General features: G+C 33.2%; 1 protein-coding gene and 1 long non-coding RNA gene across 4 annotated transcripts; one reads left to right on the forward strand and one right to left on the reverse strand.

Moving 5' to 3' along the window:
- Positions 1-1,346: 1,346 nt before the first annotated feature.
- On the forward strand, positions 1,347-9,078 carry LOC111773471 (uncharacterized). The gene is made up of 2 exons (XR_002807926.2): positions 1,347-1,385; positions 4,816-9,078. It is a non-coding gene; the product is annotated as an uncharacterized lncRNA (long non-coding RNA).
- On the reverse strand, positions 9,063-25,154 carry PDC (phosducin). Of its 3 annotated transcripts, NM_001081848.1 has the most exons (5): positions 25,090-25,130; positions 17,678-17,745; positions 15,321-15,405; positions 12,672-12,823; positions 9,065-9,986 (listed from the first exon to the last, which is right to left on the reverse strand). In NM_001081848.1, exons 3-5 carry the CDS (start codon positions 15,379-15,381, stop codon positions 9,462-9,464), a joined length of 738 nt encoding a protein of 245 aa, NP_001075317.1. In that variant the 5' UTR covers positions 15,382-15,405; positions 17,678-17,745; positions 25,090-25,130; the 3' UTR covers positions 9,065-9,461. The 3 variants fall into 3 exon arrangements, with proteins under 3 accessions (XP_005609800.1, XP_023495980.1, NP_001075317.1); XM_005609743.3 differs by lacking the exon at positions 17,678-17,745 and having other exon boundaries at positions 9,063-9,986; positions 25,090-25,154; XM_023640212.2 differs by lacking the exons at positions 17,678-17,745; positions 25,090-25,130 and adding an exon at positions 15,496-15,561 and having other exon boundaries at positions 9,063-9,986.
- Between the last annotated feature and the right edge of the window lie 690 nt (positions 25,155-25,844).

Here is a 25,844-nt window from a genome sequence, read left to right on the forward strand (position 1 = left end):
AATGGTGATTTGGGAAGAAAGAACACATAGATGATAACAAATTAAGTGAGTAGCTGAGGTAAAGTAGGTTATTGGAGCTCAAGAAATGGGGAGGTCAAGGAACAGAGAGTCCAGATTATGGAAAGGTAGTCTGCTAGAATAATGATAATAATTCTAACATGATGATAAAGTTCCAACATGATGATAGAACTTGAAGCATAAAGGAAGGCTGTGTATTCAAATGTCTAATTTTTAATAAATGAGGGAGAGTGATTAGAATGTCAGTAGTTGACAGTTACAAGGATGAAGGAAAAGTGATACAGGCAAATGGCATGAGCCTTTTAAAAAGTACATAAGACTTTTTACAGAAGCCAGTTGGAATAATGATTTTGAGTAAAGGAGAGTGTCAACAATGATATTTGGATTTTGAAAGAATAAACAGTCACCACTTGAAAGTGATAAACCTTTTTTGAAGAACCAGGTTTCAGTAATAGCAAAGATGTGGAAGGAATGCTTGGAGAAGAGTTTGGAAATAGAGGCAAGTATGCTGCGTTTAGAGGGGAAGGGGAAGAGGATGGGAATGATGGTGCGGTGGAGTATTACGGCAAATGGCAAGTTGGGAGTGGGCAAGTAGTACTGAGTGGGAAGAGTTACAGGGAGCTGTCACTTTGGATGTTGACTGTGATGAATGCAAAGTTAAGAATTATTGCAGATTTAATCTCAGTGTTTTTGAGGAGTTTGGATTCTGGGTTCAATGATCAGGGGACATGGCTCACTCAGCCTGAGTGAGTAGCTATTGCACTTGCTATAAGTTTTGATAGCTGCACCTATATGGCTTGGAGTTAGGAAGGGGCACGGGTAGTGACGCCAGCAACTAATGACATCAAGGCTAGGGTGAGAGCATAACCTATACTGAGTAATGAACTTTATACACTCAGCCTTACATTCCAGGGATAAATCCAACTTGGTTGTATCTTATCTTTTACATATACTGTTGGAGTCAATTTACTAGTATTTTATTTAAAATTTTTGCACCCATACGAATAAGTGACATTAGCCTGTAGTCTTCCTTTCTCATTTACTTTCCTTGTCTAGTTTTGGTATCAAGATTACCCTAGTTTAATAAAATGAATTCATGATTATTCTCTCTGTTTCTGTTGTCCGGAAAAGCCTATATAAAATGATCTGTTTCTTGTTAGTTTGATAGAATTAACTTGTAAGTACATCTGGACTTTTTTTTTTTTTAATTTTTATTTTTTATTGCATTAAAATTGGGTAGTAACATTATATAGCTTTCAGATGTAAGGACCTTGGTTTGTTGAAGGTAATATTTTATAACTACTTTTCTGGTTTCTTTGCTTGTTACAGGATTCTTCAAACTTTCTATTTTTCTTAAGTCAATTCTGGTAAGTTATATTTTTCCAGAAATTTTTCTATTTTGTCTGTTTTCAAATTTGTTAACATTAAGTTGTTCATTGTGTTTCTTTTTAACCCCAGCCGTCTGTATATATGTTTTTTAAAAATTTGAAATGTTATTTATTTATGCTTCTCCCCTTGCCATCAATCTGGCAGACATTTCTCTCTTCTCTTAGTCTTTTTAATGAACCAACTTTTGACTTTGTGGATTCTATCTATAGATCGAATTTATATTTTATTTATTTCTGCTCGTATCTATTTCTTCATTTTTCTATTACATTGATTTACCTTATTTTTTAACTTATTAAGTTGGATACATTTATTTTTTCTTTCTTTTTTTGTAATTTATATTTTTAAGAATATAATTTTCCCTGATATAGCCTTTTGCTCTATCCCAGAAGTTTTGACGTATTTATTATTTTTCAGTTTTAATAATTTTGAATTTCCAGTATAATTTTATTCCTTGACACAGGAGTTATTTAGTAGTATATGTATACATTTGTCATTAGTAACAAATATATATTTGTTATTAATTTCCACTTAATTGCGTTGTGGTCCTAAAATGTAGTCTGTCTTATAATGTCCTAGTTTTATTAACTTTTGAAAATCTTCTTTGTGTGCTAGAGTGGGAAAAACGGTAAGTTCACTAATGATTGGTTGTAGCGTTTTATGCATGTCCCTTAGCTCAAGCTTGTTAATTGTATGGTTAATATCTACATAAATACTAATTTTTTGTTACTTGATCTATTAAGGGTTGAAAGAACTGTACTGAATTCTCTGATGATGGATTAGTCACTTTCTTCCTGTATTCTATCAATTTGTACTGTGTATATTTTATGACATTTTTTAGGTATATATAAATTTAAAATTGATAGATCTTCCTAGTGAAATGTACCATTTTATCATTATGTAATGACCATTTCTATATTATTAGATGTAATAGTGAATATTAGGTGTAATTTTTTTCTCCTTAAGCTCATTTGTCTGATATTAATTTAATGATACTTGCTTTAAAAAATTATTTGCTTGTTACAGCTTTTTCATCACTTTACTTTCAACTTTTCTGTATTCTTATGCTTTAAATGTATCTCTTTTAAACAGCAAGTACTTGGATTTTTAAGTCTATTTCAAAAATATATTCCTTTAAACTAGTGAGTTTAGGTCAGTTATGTTTCTTGTTACTGTTGTCACATTTGGAACTATTTCTACTTCAAATTTTCACTGTGGAACTGAGAAGAGTAGTAAAATAACTCTAGTTTCAAATGGATAGCAATTCTCTGCTGCTCCACCTCAGGAAAAGTCAAATGGAGATTTAAAATTTCTCCTCATTTCCCCACCAAAATAAAAGCAACAATAAAATAAAATGAAAAATTCCTTTTCTCCTGAAATGCTCAAAGTAGGAAAAATGATGAGCAAAAATGGCATCTGTATTTATTTTTAAGAAAAGGTAAATGTAATGGATAGCCATGGTCTTGTGCTTCTAAACTTCTATGGGACTTAACACAATGTTTTATGTAAGCCTCTAAATCTCTGTAACTCAAGTTACCTGGCAAGTTCAGTTTCAAGTGTGATTATCATTGCCTGTTGAAAGTGCATTAATTTGTTAGAACAGGAACCCTGTAGGGGAGATAATTATGTGTGTCAACAATGAATAAATGACAGACTTTAAAAATGAATTATTGTTTTTGAGATAACATGATTAAATCAAGCTAGTATGTGCTCAGGGATTGGGAGTGGGGAGGGACTCTCTGAGAAATAAAATAGCCTAGAGTGAAACACCTGGTTTTATGAAAACTAATTTTTAGAAGTATATTATGGCAAAAAAGAGCCCGGAAAGATAAAACGACTTTGATACTTGTTATAGCTGAGAGCCTCAATTAAAGATAAAAACCATGTTTTCCTTAAATGCTATTGCCCAAATAAGGAAAATCCATAATTGACAATTGAGATTACTGTATACTTAGCTCTGTTGTCTCTGCCAGAGCTGTGGCCACTGCATTAGTTGTTGAAATTTTAAGACTTACTGAAGCTTCATCTGTATTCCAGGTAACTTTGTTGTTGTTCTTTTTTCTACTGAATTGACATATGGACATGAAATATATTAAAGACAGATCTTCTAATCTTAAAGAATCACAAATTTGGTTGTTAATATATTCTTTGTGTTGGTGACTGCTAGGTAAGGAGTATGATGTAATGAGAAGTGTAGGCATTGGAATTGGGAGGCCCAAGGTTAAGTTCAAGCTCTACATCTTACTAGCTGTATAAACCTGGGCAAGTCACCTAACCAGAAACACTTCAATTTCTCCATCCTCTGTGTTAATTAATTCAATTGTGGGGCAGGGGCGATCCTTTCACAATGTATATGTATATCTAATCATCACATTGTGCACTTTAGGTGTCTTACAATTTTATTTGTCAATTATACCTCAATAAAGCTGAAAAAAAATGTTCTCCATCCTTGAACGGCACGTATTAAAACCATTGCTCTGCCTACCTCATAGGCACTTGTGAGAATCAAATGAGGTAATGTATGTGAAATTGTTATATTTCATAACACACATAAAAATGTTAGCTATGTTATTTGGGATCTCCAAAGCTACTCTTCCACAGCATGGGTGACATTGCCTCCACAGGAATTCTTTAATTATCATGACTTACATTGTGTTTTGCCTTTATACATGTTCCAGAAACTTAATATATAACTTCTTTGTGAAGTGTTTTATTTTCATAACAGGATATACAACCAATGCCTGTGACAAATGTATTTTTTTAAATAGCTGTTCAGAATTTTCTTATTAAAGGCACAAGTGTTATTGAAACAGCATATACATATATATAATTTTTCCAAGTCTAATTGCTGTAAAAAGTAATAACTTTTATTATAAAACCAGCATATCTTTATCTAAATTTATGTCAGTACCATAGTAGTCTTTATAATCTTTTTAGGTTTCAAACTTGCAATTAAAGATCAAACTCTTGAAAATTGACTAGAGAGAGATTGCTGTTAAGTTTATGTTCTTTTGAAAGAATATGTTTTTCTAGTAATTGGAGGTACTGTCTTTCTGCACACACAACCACTTCAACCCTAAAAGTCATACGTCATTAAGAAGAGTGTCTATAGTACTGACCCCGTGGCCGAGTGGTTAAGTTTGTGTGCTCCGCTGCAGGTGGCCCAGTGTTTCATTAGTTCGAATCCTGGGCACGGACATGGCACTGCTCATCAAACCACGCTGATGCACCATCCCACATACCACTACTAGAAGGACCCACAACGAAGAATATACAACTATGTACCAGGGGGCTTTGGGGAGAAAAAGGAAAAAAACAAAATCTTTAAAAGAAAAAAGAAGAGTGTCTATATCCCCAAATGTTATATGTAAAGAATCTTTACAATTATACTTCTTTTTATTTGTCTCACAGATGTTCTAAGAAGACTTTCAGTTGCATGGCCTGAGAGCCTTGGGATTCCGTCACCCACCCACCATCCTTTATGGATCATTTTTGTGTCAATGTGAAGTCTGAGAGTCATGGAGCCCAGTTAGAAAATGAGTCAGTGGTCCAGGTGAATGATGATGGATAAATAAACTTCCATCACCATGGAACTCAGGAGACAGAAGGTATATATTTTGTATGTAGAGGTAGGTGGTTCTTGGCTAGGGGTAATTTTACTTTCCAGAGGACACTTGGCAATGTCTGGCAATAGTTTTAGTTGTCTAACTGGGGTATAGGTGCTACTGACATCTAGAGGGTAGAGACGAAGGATACTGCTAAACGTCTTACAATGTATACAACAACTCCCTACAAGAAAGAATTATCTCACCCAAAATGTTAATGGTGGCATCTTTGAACAGCTAAGTATATGATCATAAGTATATTCTGCAATAAATTCAGTTATAAAACTCCTAAAAATTCTGTAGATCTCCTTCTTATTTGTATGTTGTTTATTCTGCATTTTGGTTTTCAGAATTAATTTAACTTATGTTTATTGTGGTTTCTACAGTCAGTTTGGAATGGCAGTTTTTAAGGATCTCTCTTTCAATTCAAATATGTAGAATTCTTAATATGGTCCTTATATAGAGGAATATGAGTGGTGTGTTTGGGATGGATGAATTTCATCCTAACTTTTTCATAAATTAGCTTCTATTTACATAAGCATATCTCTAAGATCTTATATCTAAGTACTATATGCACTATTTTACTTTATATATTTCTATTAGTAATGATAACAATAAAAACTGACATTCGAGTAATACTAATTATGTGACAGGCACTGTTCTATGTAGTTTACACAATTTACTTACTGTTTCCTCATAACAACCCAATGAGGATATGCTATTATTATCCTTATTTTACAGTTGAGGAAACAGGTACAGAGAGGTTAACTAACTTGCCCAAGATTACAAAATTAGTGAGTGGATTCAAACTTAGGAAAGCTGGCACCAGTGCTCAGGATATTAACCACTACTGTTAATATAGACATAGATATAGATAGACATATAGATAGACATATAGATGCATTTATCATCTATTGCTGTTTAAAAGTCTATTTTCTTTACTTTGAAGTCCCTAAGGTCAAGGACACTGCACGGCACATTGCAGCTGATCAATAAATATTTCATTAACAAACGACTGAATGAGTTTCTCACTTTCCAAGATAATTTTTCTATTCCCTAGAAATTTTCCTATTATTTTCATATTTTACAGCTAACATTCTTGTCTTTTCTTTCAAGTCTATTCTAGTTATTATTGTTATGAAACATGTTAAGACATTTTAAAACCTTTCCACTTAAAACTTCATTTTTTTGCTGAGACAAAAATCGTCTCTTCCTCTCCTCCTGTCAAATATAAGAACAGATTAAGTGTTTACATGAGGGGAGTTTATAATCCTGGATTTCTGCAGCAGCAGGTTTCAGATATTCTAGTCAAATCCTGCCTTTTGTCTGACTCTTCCTGATGAGTGTTGCCATCAAAGCTTCATTCTGGCATCCATTAGTCACCAAGTGCTTATTTTGAGAATGGTTGCTATCATCACTTATTCCCTACACAGGTGCCACCTAGTTACTTTTGTTTTGGCAATTATGGGTTAAATACATTCCTGGGTTTAGTCCTGCTTAAGCTTGCTAGCTCTCTATTTTAAATTAAGGCATTATGGGTTATTTCTTATAAGAGTTAAACTTTCATTGAACAGGAATCTTTCAAAGCAATCATTTTTATTCTTCTTTTCCATAGATGAGTCTTTTTTTCACTGTTTCGCTATGCTTTTCTACCCCTGCCCTACAAAACTGCACTACATTGCAGCTAATAATGACGAGTGATGGAAAAGTAATTATATTTTATTCTTAAAATATTGTTCTCTTTGAGATACATGTTTGACTATCATTCCTCACAGCCTTGCCATCATTTTTTTAAGTATTTACTTCCAGTCCATGGAATTAGTGTCAATCTAGAGTTGTTCCACTAAGGAGTTTTAAATTATAACTATCTTGTATAAGGATCCTGTCTTTTGCTATGGTTTTTTAAATTCAGTAATTCCCTAGCAGAGAACTCTGTGTGGGATTAATAAATTTGTTAAAAATTACTGGATAGGAGAAAACATGTTAAAGTATTTTTTTAAAAGCTCCTTATTTTATGTATAATTACCCTGCATGTCTCCCTCCCAGCACTTTTTCTCCTTGTGATGTGTCTAGTATTCATCAACCTAGAAATAGGCCATAGGGCATTTAAAATGCCTTTCCCAGTTCATAAAGAGAAATAGAAAGTGGAATTTTAGATTCATGAGCAGAAACAGCACCTGTTGCAGCAACTAGATGTTAAGGACTGGTCAATGTAAGCTGGCCATAGTTAGGAATTCTGTCTCACCCATCTTTGTATCACCAATATCTAGCACAATTGCAAACCTTCTTTTTCTTTCCCATTCTTTTCCTTCTTTCCTCCTTTTCTCCAGTTGAGACAGAGGATTTTTGAGTCTAGGAGAGAGGTAAAGCTAGAAATGTGAATTTGAAAGTGATCTGAATATAAATGGTATATAAGACTGTGGACATGAGGGGATTAGGGTGAGTGTTTAAAGACGAAGTCAGCAAAGGAGACTTATAAGGAATTGTCAGTAGGATAGAAGTCAAGCAAGCAGAGTGTGTTTTCAAAGAAGCCAAAAGAAGTGACACAAAAAGAGAAGAGGTAGTCAGCTCTGATCTATGCTTATAGGAGATAGAATAAAATAGGGAATGAGAATTGGCCACTAAGTTTGACAGGATGACTACAGCTGTAATTAGAGTGCTTGGAACAAAGGCCTGATTGGAGTGGGATGAAAAGAATTCGAAATGAGGAGTAAAGATGATGACTTTAGATACTTCTTTTGAGAGATATGATTGTAAAGGGAAGCAGAGGAGTGAGGGATAGCTGGAAATTTAAAATTATAGGTGGGCATATTTTAAGTAGTGGGCAATTTAAAAACTATTTACAAGCAGTATGAATAATATGACAGAGAGAAAAGGAGAAATAGATGATACAGAGAGAGGGAAAATAATTGCAGGAGAAAAATTACTGTGAGGATGAGAAGGATAGGATCCACAACAGAGCTTGATCAATTGGCCTTAGACAGCTGCATGGTCATTTCTTCCGTTGTCACATCAGTGGAAACAGTGTTTACATGCAGATGCACATTTTAGGTTGGTGACAGAAGGATGAGGTAGGGCTCATCTGATAACTTCTATTTTCTCAATGAGGTATGAGCAAAGTGAAGTGTTTGGATCAGGGAAATAGGGTATAAAAGGTTTAAGAAAAGAAAAGAAGCTATCAAATAGTCTTTTAGGAGAGTGGAGACTAGAACTTGTGACAAGCGTTTGGTTTTAGCATTGGTCCACCGGGGGAAAATGTGCAGACCTGTTTTAAGCACCCTTCTCACAGGAAGCCCATTTTTAGTTACTTATCAAGGACCATGTCTTCAAGGCCAAAATTCAAGCAATCAAGGCCAGATTGCTGCAGCTCTAACTCACCATTATTTTCCACTCTGATTCAGACGCCTAGACATTTCTTTTATCGCACTCTTCAGCTCATTCATGCATTTAAAAACACTTTTCAAATTATATTGTATTTTGCATTTCCATGTGTTTGTGTAGGAGAAGTGTTTTCAAGGGAAATAAAAGTAGAACGTATGCTTCGCTCCTCTTTTTTTGTTTCATTATTTATAAAATGGGAGTAATATTATCTACTTGGAGAATTGTAGTTAAGAATTAGAATGATATGTATAAAATACTGGCCCATCATAGGCCATCAATAAATGATCGTTGTAATTATTGTTACTACAAAATATTATTTTGTCCAAAGAATAAAAAGACCTTGCTTATATTCTGCCTTTTTTCCTAGATAAGGTTAGCTTTTGAAATTGTACTTTTTAAACAAATACTCATTTTTTTCCAGTAATTTTCTTGAGATCATAATGGTTTATAGCCTTGTGTAATTTCGGGTGTGCATTATTATTTATCAATTTCTGAATAGACTTCATCATGTCACTACCAGTAATGTGGCACAATGTTTTTGTTTCTTGTGCATTAGTTTGGTTGCAATGTAAGATGCTTAGTGAATGATAATTTTTTTGTATTCTGGGTTATATAATGTTTTGGGGGCCTGGATTATGTAATATTTGAGAAAAAACAGACTTCAAATAGAAAATTTATTTCCTCATGAGACTTTATTTTTATTACACAAGCAAAGTTATAATTAGTAATATAATTTGAAAAGCCCAAATAATAACACTGAGGAAAAAACAGGGAGTAAAAAAGTCAACACATAACTTGAAGGGGATTTTTAAAAACTGTCACAATGTTATACATATCCTCTGTCTACTAATATGTTGGTGAAGACTATAAGTTTTGTAGTAAAACATTATATCAATTTGAATAACTAAATACTAAGAAATGCTAATCACATAATTTTAGTGTCAATCTGATTTCTTTTCCAAGTTAGAATAGCCATGGCCGTACTTGGTGTTCTCTAAAAGAATATGGATACTACCAAAATCAATGTTCATTGTGTAAAGGAGAAAGGTGAGATATTGACAAACCGAATCTTTATTCAACATCTTCTTCCATGCTGGTCTGCTCTAGGGCATGTATCTCTCTTTCAGGTAGTAACCCATATTCATTTAGGAAAGACTCCACATCCCCAGCAAAAAATTCTTCAGCAAACTGTTCAGCAACACTAAGAAAATTGCTTATGAGTTCCCCACCTTTGTAGACGAGCAGGGTGGGGAGTACGTCTGAGGAAAAGCGATCCCCAGCACCGGTATTTGAAGCTTTTATTTTGCAAAACTTGACCATAGGGTATTCAGCTGCGAGGCATGCTAAGCTACTGTTTAGAGCATCACAGCCCTTAATGCCATCTTCATAAATGTGAACAACGATTGTCGTGATCTTCTGCTCCTTTTCAATGGTTTCTAGGAATTGCTCCCCAGTTTCTAGCTCATACACAAACCCATATCTAGGCCCAAAACTCAGCTTCTGGTGCATATCCTGCATACACTGTCTACGGTATTTACGAAGGCAATTTTCATCTTCTTTGTCTTGGTGGATTAGTTCATATTCTTGAATGCTCATCTGGGAGTAGAGAAAAGAAATGGTAGACATCATTCAGTCAGAAATTCATGTACCTTACACACACCACAGCCGTTCTCAACTCAAGGGGTTTACATTTGCTGTCTTCTACACGCCCTTGCCCCCACTCATGATGTGGGCTTCTCCTTCACCTCCTTCAAGCCTTGTTCAAATGTCACCTTTTTTGATTATGCTACCTAAAAGAATCCCCACCCCATGCTTTCTATTTCTTTTACTAGTTTATTTTTCTTCATAGCAATAAACACTACCTTATATTGTATTATACATTTATTTGTTTAATTGTTTAATAGTTTTTATAAGTGATGTGTTCCACGGGCTCAGGAATTTTGTCTCAGTCGTCACTCTTCAATATCTGGCACATAAAAGGGATTCAGTAATTATTTCATGATTAAATGCATGCATTACTATTTCCGAATATAGTTGAGCCATGAGATGGTTGTGATTTCAGTCAGAAATGTGCCACTTGACTCCCCATCACTTTGGGTGAAAAAACCCTAGCAAGGGCCACTCTGGAGTGACTTTCATTAAAAAAAAAAATGTATACAAACACACACATGCACATGCACACGCATTTAAATGTGTCCCCAACAAATGCCTTTGGACATTAGTGTATCCTCCACAAAAGCTATTGAAAAGATTGTATCTTATCACTTACTGATTTTCTGGAATATGTAGGATGGAATACAAGCAAGACAGCTTTTACTACTATTTGGAGTTTATCAAATTAGCCGAGAGATTAATGCTGGACCAGGAGCATCAGGATCACCTGAGAAGTTCTGGGCACTGCCAATTTTGGGGCACCACCCCAGATCTACTGAATCAGACCTGTAAGGGTGAGGCCGAGTGTGCCATGTCTAAACAAGCCCTCCAGGTGTTCTTATCCACTGGCTTAGGCTAGAGAAAAGACCTAACTTCTATCTTCCAAGACAGCTACTTTTCACTACAGCTGGCATATAAAATTACCTGTGGAACCTTTCTTCATAGCTATACCATAGTTAACTTATTCAATAAAATGTTGAACACCCTTAAAGACAAAAAGATATAAGGGAGCAAAGATGGGACATAGTATGGTTAAGAGAAGTGGAGCAGCCCAGAACCATGGAAGTTGGACGGCTCCCCGGGGGGATCAGCTGCCACTGATTTATCAAGTAGCAACTGCTGACAATTTTTAAAGTAGAGAACCAAGAAGGCAAGAAATTAGTATTTATGGAAAACCTATGTTTTAGGCACTTTACATAGATTATTTTACTTAATCCTCACAACAAACCTATGAAGTAGGTACTTTGACTCTCATTTTGCAGAAGATACTAAGATTCAGGTTAAGTAGAAATATCTGGTGCTTTTACTACTTCCTTTTGTTTCTGCCTCACATTTATTTTTCTAATGTCCTCTTTCTTTTTCTTATATTATTTTTTCTGCTTTAAGATTATGGTCCCAATTCAATTTCTTTTAACGCTAAAAATTGTTAAATGTTTCGTATAATTTTTAAGTTGCTGCCATTCTTCTGTTAATTTAATAGGCTGAACTATACAGATATTAATTTACACATGCATTTGAGCATTCTTATGAAAACTTCTTCCATTCACATAATCAGGCAGCTAGACATTTAGGTGTTCAGATGCATTTCTAAAGCTTAACCGTAGAACGATAGCTTTAATAATTATAATGCCTCTCATTTGTATAGCATTTTACATGTTTCCAAACACTTTTCACATTTATTTTCCTTCTTCTCTTCACATCACTTTAAAACAAATGGAGGAGATTTTGTTACAATTCCTCAGATGGGAAAATTCAATTGTTTCACCACTCTAATATTCTGAGATAATCTCTATTAACATTTTAGAGATCACCTTTAACGTATCTCTTTATGCACATAGGCATACGTATTATATGACAAGTAAATAAGTGAGATTTTTTTTCTGAATACTGCTTTAAAAAAAAATCATGGATGAGGCCTGGCCCTGTGGCCAACTGGTTAAAGTTCAGTACACTCTGCTTTGGCAGCCCAGGTTTGCAGGTTTGGATCCCAGTGGCAGACCCACTCCACTCGTCAGCCATGCTGTGGAGGCATCCCATGTACAAAATAGGGGAAGATTGGCACAGATATTAGCTCAGGGTGAATCTTCCTCACCAGCAAAAAAAATCATGGATATGTTTTTAAAAAAAGTGTGGCTTATTCTGCTTACTTTCTCCCTCCTCCTTGCAAAGTGGAAGTTGAGAACTCTCAACCTATCCCACTCTTCCAAATAAATGATATTCTCAACTTAGTGAGAATCTTTCCATACCTTTCTACATACATGCTCATATAATCACATAAGCATAATAACATATTCAGTGGGGTATTTTTTTCATTGCTGTAGAAAATGGGATCATATATGTAATTTAACATTCTCTGTATCTTGCTTTCTTATAGTGTGGAACTGCCTCTAAGTCAACTCATGCATTTGTAACTCGTTCTTTAATAGCTGCCACATATTTCTTAGTATGGAATGCCTTCATAGGCATTGACTTCATTTCTACTTTTTTTTTTTGCCAGTACAAACAATACTGTAATAAATATCTTTGAAATGTGTCTGTATTTTATAATGTTTCTAAAGTGATTCTTTAGAGTTATTTACACTAAAAACACATTGTAAATTATTTACTATTGGTTTTTCCTTATCTTACCTTTCTGCTGAATCTTTCTTTTGAGTCTTTGTCATCTCTGCTCTGAGGAGAGGACATTTGTTTGAGAATCTCCTTCTTGCAAGGTGGAATTGAATCACTATCTTCACTCTCTAATTTAAACTTTCTCCAATCATTTATTACTCCTTTGGGTCCTGGAATAAAATTAAAAATAAATTGTTTCCCTTTTTATTTTTAAAGGGCTACTTATACAACTGAAATTTGTGTATGTATCACCATGGAAATAGACTTGTCATCTTCTGCATCAGAAACAAACATCTTGTTTGGGCTAGAAATTTCTAACTGCCCTGCTCGTAAAAATGTTCTCCCACATTAGTCTTGTTAAATGGGTTTTGGCAAAGAATGTTTCTGAAACATCTGCATTAATGAAAATACAAATTATGCACTTTGAATTATTGGCAAAATTTGGGAGTAAAGATATTTAAAAATTAGAGTATACAGAGAAAACTAGAATTTTAGAAAATAGCATTTTTATTCAAGAAGAAGCTTCAGCAATAAACTAAAATTGGCACCACACTATTAACAAAGGAAACTAGGATTGTTGAGGAAGCAAATTGAAATGCTATCAAGTTTCAGAAAACAACAGTAACAATAGCACATGAAAAACAACCAGTGAGAAGGAGGCCTGACCTCAATTAACAAAACTAAAATGGCTTTAAGAAAATTGTAACATAATCATTCAATTCCTTCTAAGATTCTAAGAGTCTTTTACAAATATAGAAAGAGTGGGATTTGCATATTTAAGAAAATTAGTTAAATCAAGGATGATCCAGCCATAATTCTGATGTTCAGTTGCCTTGATAAATAATAATAATGCTTGGAGGAAGGTCTAAATTCTTGAAAATATGCAGTTTTAAATATTTTTCACTAAAGCTTAACCATATCCATACTTTAATATTGCATTATATTTGTGGGTGTAGTCTCTCTCCTACATATTACCTAATAATTTTTAACTTATATAATATATAATTTTAAGATAAATTTATGTATATTAATTATATTCAGCTAATCAATTTTTTTGTTTACTTGTGTAGTTTTTGTCTTCTAGATATTTCCACATATACAAAATATGCATGTGTAAAGCATGTGTTTATGTGTGTAGAAAATAGAATCTTTTTTTATTCCTGTTTTTTGCAAATGGTAGTATATTATACACACTTTTCCTCACCTTGTCTTTCCTCTTACTTCATTATATATCTTAGAGATTTTTTCACATGCATACGTAAAGAGATTCCTTCTTTCTTTAAAAATGGACGCGTGGTATTCCACTGTGTAGACATTAATTTACTTAGTTTCTTATTGATGTACATTGTTGCTTCCACTTTTTTCCTATGGCATATAATTCTGAGTGAAGAACCTTGCACGTACATTTTTTTCTATCTGTGCAGGTCTATCTATAGGTTATGGTAATAAAATTGTTTGGTCAAAGAGTATATACATTTCTAATTTTGATATCGCTAAACTGCCCTTACAGAGGTTGTACCAATTTACACTCCTACCAGTTATGTATAAGGATGTCTCTTTCCAAAATGTATTATTAAACTTTTTTACTTTTGCACACTTTTGCAACTATAGTTCTAACTTTGTAAGTGCCATTTGTTTTTTCTGTGAATAGTTTGTTCTGTCTTTTGCCCATTGTTCCATTTGGTTGTTGGGTTTTTTTCTTATTGATTTGTTGGAGCTTTTAGTATGTATTAGGAAATTAACCCTTTGTCTGTCAATTGAGTTGCAAAGGTTTTCCTCAATTTGTTAAATGCTTTTTGGATTTTTTTCCTAGATGATTTTTAACAGACAGCAGATGTTTCCTTCCTCCCTTCTTTCCTTCTTCCATTTCTATAGCTGAATTTATCAATCTTCCTTTATAGTTTCTTGGTTTTGTGTTATACTTAGAAAGATATTCCTCACACTGCCATCATAAAATGAATTCCCATGCATTTTGTCTAGTACTCAGATGAGTTCGTTCAAACTTCTGGCTAAATTTAAAGGTTCCAATTCATATTATTAAAAGAGAGAAGGAAATGTTAGTCAAGATTCAATAGAGTTAAGAGAAACCTGATTTTAAAAACGTAAGCCATGCCGTTTGACTTTTAAAGTCTCAGTAGTGGTATATAGATAGCTACACACAATTTAACAGATTAAGAAAACAAGCTCTCGATGAAATGAATTGAAGTCTTAGGTTTTCTGGAGGAATATCGAAATCCATTTGATTTAAGAATGTTGTATCGCTCCCCTTATTTTTTTCAGATTCAAAAAATTAAAATTAAAAACTCAATTTGTTTATTTTCCTTTTGGTTTATTTTGTTTACGATTGTGAGGAAAGTCCATAGTGTTGGGAATGAGGAGAGAGGAAAGTGGCTTAATTATAGTGTAGATAGAGAGGTCATGTGATAGATGGACAAGAGGAAATTTTCAATAATCAGTGGTTTTCTTATTCTTTGACATCTAAATAAAACTGTTTTAAGAGTATCTGATTTCAAATTAATTTACCCACTCAAATATTTTTCAGATGATTCTGTTAAATCATTCAAAGATATTACTTAAATTTTAACTGGATAGTAGCCATAAGAAAATTAGAGATCTCTGGATTTAATTTTAATTTAGCAGTGACTTTTTTCTTCTAGCTTTGCTTACCTGTATGTGTGGCCTGTCCTTCGAAGTCTTCCTCCAAGCTTTGTCTTCTGGCTTCTTCCATTTTAGGGGTTGGATTTCATATAATCTATAGGAGGAACAAAGAAGTAATGATGATAGATGAATTCTAGGATACAAAGACATATATACATGTATATATATACACACACACGCATACATGTATATACTCCTGTTGCCGGGTTCCGTGGTAGGTTAAGGGTTATCACTAAGTGATGAAATGTTTAGAATGTTTCTGTCTACATCATAAAACAGCATTAATTTAATACTTATATTATTAAAGATTTCTGAACCTAAGGATTTTACATAAGTCATAGTTTGTTTTTCTTTTACTTAAAAAGCCTTCAGTTTAGGTCTGTGTACTTAGTGAACATTTTTTATTCACCTTTTAAATTTTTTTATTACTGTTAGTTACCAAATTTCATAAAATTATATCCCAATATTTTATATAATAAAAATGTTTTAATAATTATATACTACTTACAGTGTAATATTTTTCTTTTTTATTACTTTTATTTACCTAATTTCATAAAATTACATCCAAATATTTTATATAAGAATGTTTTAATTATTAATAGTTATATACTTACTATGAATACTTACTATGTGCCAGTCATTGTTCCAATTATTCTATGTGTCAAAATAATTTAATTCTCACACAGACATATGTGCCAGGGACAGTTGTGAATGCCATTTTACAACTGAGGAAGCTGAAGGACAGGGGATTTAAGTTTCTTGCCCAAGATCACATAGTAAGTAGCAGAACAAAGATTTGAATCTAGATTTGATTTTAGAGCCAAATCGTAAACTATTACACCATTTGGAAGTTACCATACTATAATAGAGTCATTTTTCTCGATCTAGTTGGACAAATCCAGCTTCTAAATTGGCCTTAAACAATGATGATCTAAGGAACAGTCTTATGATAAATCTACCACCACAACCTCTTTCCATACCATAAAGCAAGTTTTGGTGATGTTATCCACCAATCAAATGAAAAACTACAGAATTTTGAGAAGCTAAAATACATCACGAAATCTACCAAAAGCACATGAAGTTTTATTCATAGGAAACTCCTTGATGCCCTCATGTAGAATGTATTTGTTCTTGGTTCACACTAAATCTAAGCTATTTATTTTTCCATTATCTGGAAAACTCTATTATTATTTATACTAGCATATTGCCTATGGGGTCCACAGAGTTGTGATTTTCTTGAAATTTCCAAGTCAGGGAGGATATACTGATATATATCTTTTTACTCTTCCTTCTTCCTCCACCTTTTCCCCTTTGCCTCTTTCGAAGTCAGTTTTAAGCAATGATATCGTCCAGCTTGTGCTTTGATTCCATCTTAGTTTTTTACTGATTTGCACTTCAGCCTTGGACTTGGTCTGTTTGGTGCTTTCCCAAGGCACAGAATGGTAAACCAGAAATCTTTGTCTTGATTCCTTTTTACTTTGACTTCTGCTCCCAACATTTGGACTGGTCTCATAATTTTATTGTTTCCCTCACGACAATCCCTACCTGGAATCACTAGAGGTCAAATGTCTTTGCCAATTTGATTTTACTTCCTTGAACAAGAAAAGGGTTTTAAGAAAAGTCTGTCAAGCGAATAACAATCCATTCTCCAATATTTATGTTAAGTAGAAGTGCAATGAAGAATATTGAATTTAAATGGACTTAGTAATGAGAAAGAATAAAGGAAAAGGGAATAAAGGAAAATGGAAATAAGTAAATGTTGGACAAGAGAAGCTACTTAATTGCTTACTGAAATTATTTAAAAATAATTTTTGCATCTAAGAAAAATGAATATTATTAATTTGCTTCAAGAGAAGACTAAAGAACAAAGTAATGGAAACTTATTTGATAACTTCAATAGCTGCTTAGTCCCTAGGAAAGTGGACACTCAGCCAGTCTTTTTTGTTTTGCAAGAGTAGATAGTTAATTTAGCGTAGCTACTATTCAAAATAAATATACATAAGGTTTAAGAAAATCTAAAAATAATTTCATTTCAGATGTTGAAGAGACAGAAGCATAGCTTGCTTCCTGACTTGCTTCGTGCCAATGTATTTGGAAATCTGATGAAGAAAAAAATTTCATTTTTCAAAAAGGCTTTTGCCAATTTCAAATACTCTTTTTACTGAAAAGGTAATCCAGTTACTTGGGAAAAAACCTGATTCATTGATTAATGTATGTGATATTAGTATATGTCAAGAATAGACTATGTGCTAGGCATTTCCCTGGGCTCTAAATTACAAAAACAACACTCATCCAGTATGGCACTCACAAATACTAAGACATGTCAGCTGAGTTGCCTAGTTAGTAAAGACAGAGTCCATCCTTACCTAATGCCTTCATTTGAGTTAGGGCACAAAGATTGGTGAAATTTACTACTGTTTACTACTAGGAGAACCTGTGAACAGAGACAGAAATTGGAAGAAAAATCTTGACACATGGAGCATATTGCTTGCACTGCTTGAAGACACTAGAGGAAGACACAAGTTGAGTGTAATTAGCTGTTGATATATTTGATATATCCTGTTAATATCCCCTGTCATCAACTCACTCTCAAATATTATTGTTCAAATAATTTATCTTCTTCAGTATTTGCATTAGTATCCTAGAATTAATCGAATTAGTACTTGGAAGGTGCTTAGATCCTGACACATAGTAAGTGTTATGTGAGTTTGCAAAATAAAGTAAAAATATATCTTTTATGTTTGTATATACAATATAAAAGTCATTTAAAAAATATGATCAACATTTGGTTTGCAATGGTATTATTAGTGGTTAAAAAAATACCATGTCTGCTTTAGGTTAAAGGATTCAAAATAACAATAGGATTATTACAAGACTTTGGGTGATAGTAAACTCATCTGTGTGTGATTGGAAATTGGTGATAAAGTAGGGCAAGAAGATAAAAAAACTGCTACCTTCACCAATATTTACTGTGGTTCAAGAGTTACTTTATTTTCCATCTTACGTATTGTAAAAATCTGTGATGTTGTTCTTTTGTGATTTTAGACAGTTATAATATTGTTTCAATTAATAAAAACTGTTAATTTTTGGATGACCTCTGACAGAATATCATTCATTCAAAAGGGTACTACCAAACTCTTCAAAATAAAAGTAAAAAGTTAATATTGGCTGAGAAATATAGTTTAAAATATAGTTCTACCAAGTTAAGGTTTTATTTTCCTCTTAATTTGGGATTTTTATAGTAATTTAAAACAATGACTTATATGGGATAACATTTCTCAGACTTTGTCCTCAAAACTTTAACACCTTCCAACCGTAGTTTAATAATTACTAAAAAATAAAATGAGACAATTTTAATCAATTCTGCTTATAGTTCCTGTTTCACACATAATAGTGATGATCTAGAGTAGAAAAGGAGTGAGTAAAGTTCTTAAACATTAGTTTTAAAGGACTCTTTAAAAAAACCCAAATCCACCCCTAAAATATTTCATTATCAACATTATCCTTGTTCACATGATACTGTGATGACATTTGTTAATCATTTCAAATATGTTGATCTAATCTAATCAGAATATCTAGTTTAGGATTGACTTGTAGATTCTCAGTGTTCCTGAACTAGAACTGTTGTAGTTGACTGGTAAATTTTCAAATAACGGGATCATCTCATCTCTGTACCCTAGACTGACTTCTCTCCTAGCATCCGCAACAATTTCTAAGACTTATGTTTACAGGTCTTTTTCTCCACTACTGTAAATTCTTTGAGGACAGAGTTTTTATTTGTCATTGTCTTACTTCTTATAATTGTTTCACATGTTATAAAAACTACACAAATGATAGGAGCAATTTATAAAGTACCTACTGTGTTCCAGGTACTTTATATACACTATTTTTAATTCTCACAAGACTATTATCCCTATTTTTCAGATGTGGATTTTCAGGCTCGGAGAGATTAAGTGAGTTGCAGAAGCTCAGAGAGGTAGTATGGATTTCGTAGAGGCAAGTTTCAAATTCAGGTTTCTCTTACTCTGAAATCTCCAAAATTCTTGTTTTTTTTCCACTGTGCCATCACCTCTTCAGTAAAATACTTAATGAATGCATCAATTATCAAAACAAACAACCTAATTTTTGTATAAATATTAAAACCAAGATAAGGATATGGAAAATAACAAATCAATAAGTCACCACGTCCCTAAATTCCTTGAGATAGTACTTATTTGAGTGACATATTTCTCTATTAGGAATTAAACTTCATTAGTTTATACTGAATGTAATAGAAAAGTCTGTTAATTTCAAGTTATCTGAATTAATTCTGAATGACTGCTAATGGCTCTGGAAAGTTAATACAAAGGAGAATATGGCTTTGCCTGCTGTTGGTTCTTGACAATCATACATATTGATTGAGAATTTATCATCAGTCCTATGTCTCTGGATCATTTATAAAAGCAAGTGTAATAGGCAATATATATCATTTATGTATCAAAATAAAATTAGGAAATGCTCTTTATAGAACTACTCTTGCATGTGTAGCAAAATTATGGAAACCTTACCCTGAGCTTTGTGTGGAGATTTCTGCAGCAAAGTGAGATATTTCACTCATGGGCTCACATCAACCACTTAAAAGAATTAATTCTATACTTAAATTCTATACTTAATTCTATACTTTTACATCTATACTTATATATTTAATTGTATACTTAAATACTACACTTAAAAGAATAGTAATTGAATTTTTAAATGTAATCGAAGTAACAATTTTATGGCTGCAGCAATCTTTAAGATCAATTTCTAAAATTAAGCCTATTTTCTTTGTCCCATTATTATGTAGCCTATTTTATATAAAAATCTTCTCAATGTGTGGTTTATCTTTCAAAACTGACATTTCAGTCTTTCAAACTTTCTGCCACTTTTCTATTTGTCAAAAATCACATAAAACACAGTTTCCTGGTACATTAGTCTGCTTGGGCTGCTGTAACAAAATGCTACAGACTTCGGTGCGTAGACAACAGAAATTTATTTTCTCACGGTTCTGTGGGCTAGCAGTCCCAGATCAAGGCCTGGCAGGGTTGGTGTCTGGTGAACCTTCTCTTGCTGGCTTGCAGCCAGCCGCCTTCTCACTGTGTCCTTACATGGTGGAGAGAGAGGAGGCTCTCTGGTGTCTTTGCTTATTAGGACACTAATCCTATGGATCAGGGCGCTACCCTTATGACCTCGTTAAACCATTAATTACTTCCTTATATTAATTACTATCTGAAAATACCATCACATTTAGGGTTAGGTCATCAACATACGAATTTGGGGGTACACAGTTCAGTCCATAGCACCTGGCTCTGACTTTTGTAAGGAATTATCTAAATTATGTAGATGCTGGCTACCATTTCTGTGCTCTGGGCCTATATAACCTGCCTTTTCCTTAATTTCTAAAGCTTTGGAGCCTCTGGAATTCTCAGGGTTCCCCATCTATGCTCTAAGAATTGCAGTTGGGGAAAAGAGGCATACCTAGGATTAACTTGTCCATTTTTTGGATCCTTCACTAGTTCTTTGCCTGCTTCTGGACCCTATTGCTGGGATACCACAGAAGGTCCTACAAAAATATAGGCCAGAAAGCCCCTACATGTCAGGTTATACAAATGCCAGTTATTTCCTTGGCTAGTCACTGGGTGGTTCTGATGTCCTAAGGAAAATATTGGTGTCCTATACTAACTGCAATAGAATCTAGACTATTGCTCTAAAACTGTAAATCAGGAGAGTGATACATAGACATTGGATAGAGTATATGGGTTCACCTTAGTCTAGGTTAGATGAAGTAACTAGTAGTACACCCAAGAATACATCATATAGCAATATTTTCTGCACAGAGGAAAAAAAGTTGTTTTAAGCATTTCAATAACTGTTATTTTCCATTGAGAAATAAAAGGTGTAAGTGCCAGGGAGAAAAAAGCTCACTAGAAGTATTCTGTTTTATTTAGTAGTGCTGAGGTTCAGGTAAATGTTTTCATTCCTTTTTTTAAATTTTTAATTGTAGTTAAAGGTTTTACATGCCATATTCTGATACTGGTTTCGCTGAGTACAAAGTGAAGACGTTACACAACCAAACGTTAAAATTACCTCTCTACCCGTGACATGCATGACATCTTTCCATGGACATAATGCAGAAAATAGAGAGCATTGAAGTGGATCCAATGTAAAATTTTCAAAATAAAATAATTTTTTTTGTTGTGCAATTTAAAACAAATAATCTTCCTTCTCTTTTATACCTGAATGCATATGTTTCCTTCTGGAAACACGTGGAGTAGGAAGCTGTTTCAGAGAAGTTACTGTACTAAAATGACTTTATTGTGTCTGAACATGATTAACCATGGGATATAAATAACTGACTGGGAATCACATACTGAAGTGCTTGATTAAAATAGTTCTTTAACTCAACTAAAGTAGAATTTAGCAAATTATCTACCTTTAAGGCATACTTGGAATATATTGTATTATTGGATGGCTGAAACCAAGCAAAACTGCGAGGTGGAGAAAAATCTATAGAAATTCTGCTTCACCTTCACTTTTAATAGAAACTTGGATTCTGTGTCTTGGTCTGTGCTCCATAGGGTATCGCACTGTATGCTGCTCACTTTTGCAGGGCTTCATGTGCTATCCTTTTCCACCTCTGAACGTACATCTCCTTAGATCTCTGCTCTGCTGTGTTTTCCAAGGTGACTGCGAGCTAATCTGATCAACTAAACCAGGCTAATGTTCTCACCAGTGCTAATATATTTACGTCAGACGTTTTAACCCCTGCCATGACTGTCTTCCCCAGTGTCACATTGGGCTCCTGTAGAAAACGGTTCTGCTTTTTCTTTCTTAATAAAAAAAGTGATTAGTGGTGGGAATTTCTCATCAGTAAGGTCTGACAGCACCATGTCAGATCTTGGGAGTTATTACTGAGCTTGTGGAGCCCTCCATTGTCTCTCAAATCATAAAGGTAGCTCTAATGATTTCACCCAAACTGTAATTTCCTCTTTCTTTACCCTACCCCACTATTTTATTTAGTGACTTTGAGAACTAGAGATTTTTAGTAAGAGGAATGTGGTCTTAGGTTTAATATCAATATTGAGAGGATTTTATGCCTCATAATATATCAGTTAATTTCTCAAAGTGCTAATTGATGTTTATATGACTTCTCCTTCAAGGAAAAACTAAGATTCTTGTGGGCAGGAACCATGTATTACATTGCTTGCAAGTGGGAGGACAGCATAATGGTTAATATATACACACTTGGGTTCAAATCTAGCTCTGCCAGTTATTGGCTGTGTCACCTTGAGCAAATCACTAAAACTCTCTGTGCTTTAATTTTCTTATCTGTGAAATTGGAGTAATAATAATGTTGACTTCAAAAGGCTGTGTGAAGATTAAATGATATAAAACGTATTATGTAAACTCGACATTATTTTGTGGTAGAAACAATAGTTATTGATTGAAAATGATAAGTAATAAAAATTTAAAATACTAAAACCAAATATTTAAAATTAATAATAGATGTAGTCAAACTAATCTAAGTTTTATTAAGGAATAAATACATATATGCACTGCTTGTGCCTAATTAACTCCCCACCCAAAGAATATATATGCGTGTGTACATAGTCACATATATTATACATTTATCTCAAAACTGTTTTATATTCTCCTATCTCATTACTGACTAAGGTCCTTTATCATAATACTGTGATTTGCTTCTAGTAAGGTCTGTTTGCTACAAGGCATTTAAGAATCTGAAACCTGAAGGGGAGATTAATTTGGAGTCATGAAATATAGGCTAATAAAATGTACATGAAATGTCTGGATAATAATAGTAAAAAGATTTTCTGAAGATGTGTGTATAAGTGGAAAATGGGCGGTGAAGATGTAATTTGAATGTAACATACTTGTTTTCCAATGAATTTACTTTTCTACCTATGATTTTACGAATCCTAAGTGATTTTCTGTTTGGTTTTCCTTTTAGCGTTTATGTCATAGAGGTTTATATATGTTTTCTGAATTTCAGTTGTCTAATGGAGTAGGATTTTGCAGAGACAAGTAACAACATTCAAGGATTTCTGTTGCCATCTTTTGTCATTCTAGTTGTTAATTTGGGGGTAGGTCAACTTTTACGTTTTTGTATCATAATGAGTTGTCTTTAAAAATAAATCCCCAGAAGCATGAGTGGACTATAGGACACACTATCCTCAAAATGGCTGTAACAAATAAATGCTAGGCAAATGGTTGGCACTAAGCAAATGTTAGTTTTCTTTCTTGTACATATAAAACACACTTTGATGCTATTAAAAACATCCCTTACTTTACTTTTCCCCTCTCTAGTATCTAAAGTGCATAACTTTGATAGAAGAATTGTGATAGAAACTTTGATATAAGACATTGCAGAGCAGATATAATATTTTCTTAGCTTCTACCCTTCTCAAATAATTTTACTTTTTCAACAAATCAGGCTGGGCAGATGGGAGAAGTAGGGAGCCTTTTAAACAATTTGTATGTCAGGAATGCATAACAAATACCAATCCTCTGTTTGTCAATCAGTATTATCAGTAAAAACTATTCTTGGAAAATATGAACTTTCAAATTATAACTGAATTCTTTCTTCTAATAAAAGAAAAAGATATTAACCTATCCAGGTTTGCTCTTACTACATACAGATATTATCTTACTTATTGTAAGAAAACAGAAATGTCAGTATCTTGCAGAAAATTCAGAGCAGATATCTTGTTTTGAATATCTCTCTGTCTTGTAAATTCCAGCACATTTTGTTTGAATTCCGTTAAAGACATTGTCATGAATGGTTCATATATATTTTGATAGTAACATATAATATCAAATCCAGTCTATAAACATTGTATTTAGACAAAAATTTCCATGATGAGTTAGATGATCTCTAAAATTTTTTTCTAGCTTTAATATTAGGTGATTCTAACTACCATGTATAATGGTCAAAAATATATATATTTAAAATAAATTCTATAATTACAAGCTATTTTTTCAGTTCATAAAAATATTTTGTGACAAAACCTGGGAAAACCCTACCTCATTCATTTTCATGATGAAAACTGTAAGGCTTATTATTATCACCTCTATGGGAGAGAAATAGAAGAAAAATAAACAATTGAAAGAAAAATTTTACCTAATTTAGAAAATATCAACAAACTGTTTGTATTCTTTTACTTTAAAACATTGTTTTCTGTCCCATTAAATTTTTGACATAATCTTCTGAAACAGACATTATTATCCCACTTTAAAGATTAAAAAAACGAAAAACACACAAAAATACAAAATTAAGAAAAAAGCCCAAGGACACACAACTGGTTAAGTGTTTGGGTGAGAGGTCTGAGTGCTTTAGTACAGAATGTAATATGCCCTTTCACAGATTGGGAGTCAAATTTTCAAATACAAAGTACAAGGAATCATCATTTCTTTCCTTTAGTTATCCCTTCACTCAAAGGGAGTATTGAAAAATTTTGAATTTCAAAATTAATTCTCTATTCATGGTTTTATTTTAACTTTCTAGAAAATCAGACTCCAAATTCCATGTTTGCCCTGAATTTACATTGGTGATGATAACCTGTGCAAATCACTTTAGGAGGAAAAGATACACAGTATTTAATTGTCTTTAGAATAGATAAATCCTTAGTCAGTGTTACTTTGAAATAATTTAAAACAACACACAATGATAAATAAACAGTGAAATCATTATTCTTTCCCCTAAGGTAAAATTTTTTAAATTATATTATTAAGAAGGACTCACAGTTTGGTTCTCTGTTCCCGGTGTCCTTGATTATGTTCCTGTCTACTGTCTACTGAACTCCCCTTGAGCTTGGACAGATTTAAGCTCAGATTTAAGCTCCCTGGATATTGATGACCCTGGCAGAAATAGCTCTGAACAAGTAATAGGATTGACATAAGAGAATTAACAAAGCCTATTCATTAACAGTAAGGCAAAACCAAACAAATAAACTAAAAAAATCAAAGAACTTGAAATCCTTATTTTGTGTCATTCTTTGTCCACTTATTTTATGTTATTCGAGAAAAAAATTTTCTCTCTTTCCAGCATGGACTGATATCTGTTCTCAGAAAGTCGCTTGCCATTTTCTGAATGAAAATTAGTTTTTCTCATCAAGAAATTTTTCTTGATCCAACTGTGATAACTATCCATCTCAATAACTTCACTGGTGTAGTCCATTTTTTCTTGTAAAATTTACCGAACAGCTATTTACTTCTCCCTTTTTAAAAAGTGCCCTGAAATGTCTTGTGTATTAAAGCCTCTGCTATTCCTTAATTTTTTTGTTTTGGCAAAAAAAAAAAAAAATCCTGGAAAAGTTTGAATATAGTCTTTAGTAATGTTAATGACCTCTGCCTTGTTATTAATCTTCCCTCTGCTTTATTGTATTTTTTTTAAGTCTTGGTTGTTTCATTATGTTGGTCATTTCACTTTTCCTCCATGTGCCATTCAAAACAATGAACTTTTATGCAACAACAATTTATTGACTGACTAACCTTTGC

Source organism: Equus caballus, chromosome 5, assembly GCF_041296265.1.
Source record: "Equus caballus isolate H_3958 breed thoroughbred chromosome 5, TB-T2T, whole genome shotgun sequence".
Lineage (NCBI taxonomy): Eukaryota > Metazoa > Chordata > Mammalia > Perissodactyla > Equidae > Equus > Equus caballus.

Bases quoted from the DNA above. Each gene is read 5' to 3' on its own strand.
- PDC (XM_005609743.3), bottom strand. From the start codon at position 15,381: ATGGAAGAAGCCAGAAGACAAAGCTTGGAGGAAGACTTCGAAGGACAG. The intron at 12,824-15,320 runs GTAAGCAAAGCT...ATTTTATTCCAG, and splicing joins AGGACAGGCCACACATACAG to GACCCAAAGGAGTAATAAAT. The intron at 9,987-12,671 runs GTAAGATAAGGA...CTCTACTCCCAG, and splicing joins AAGAAAGATTCAGCAGAAAG to ATGAGCATTCAAGAATATGA.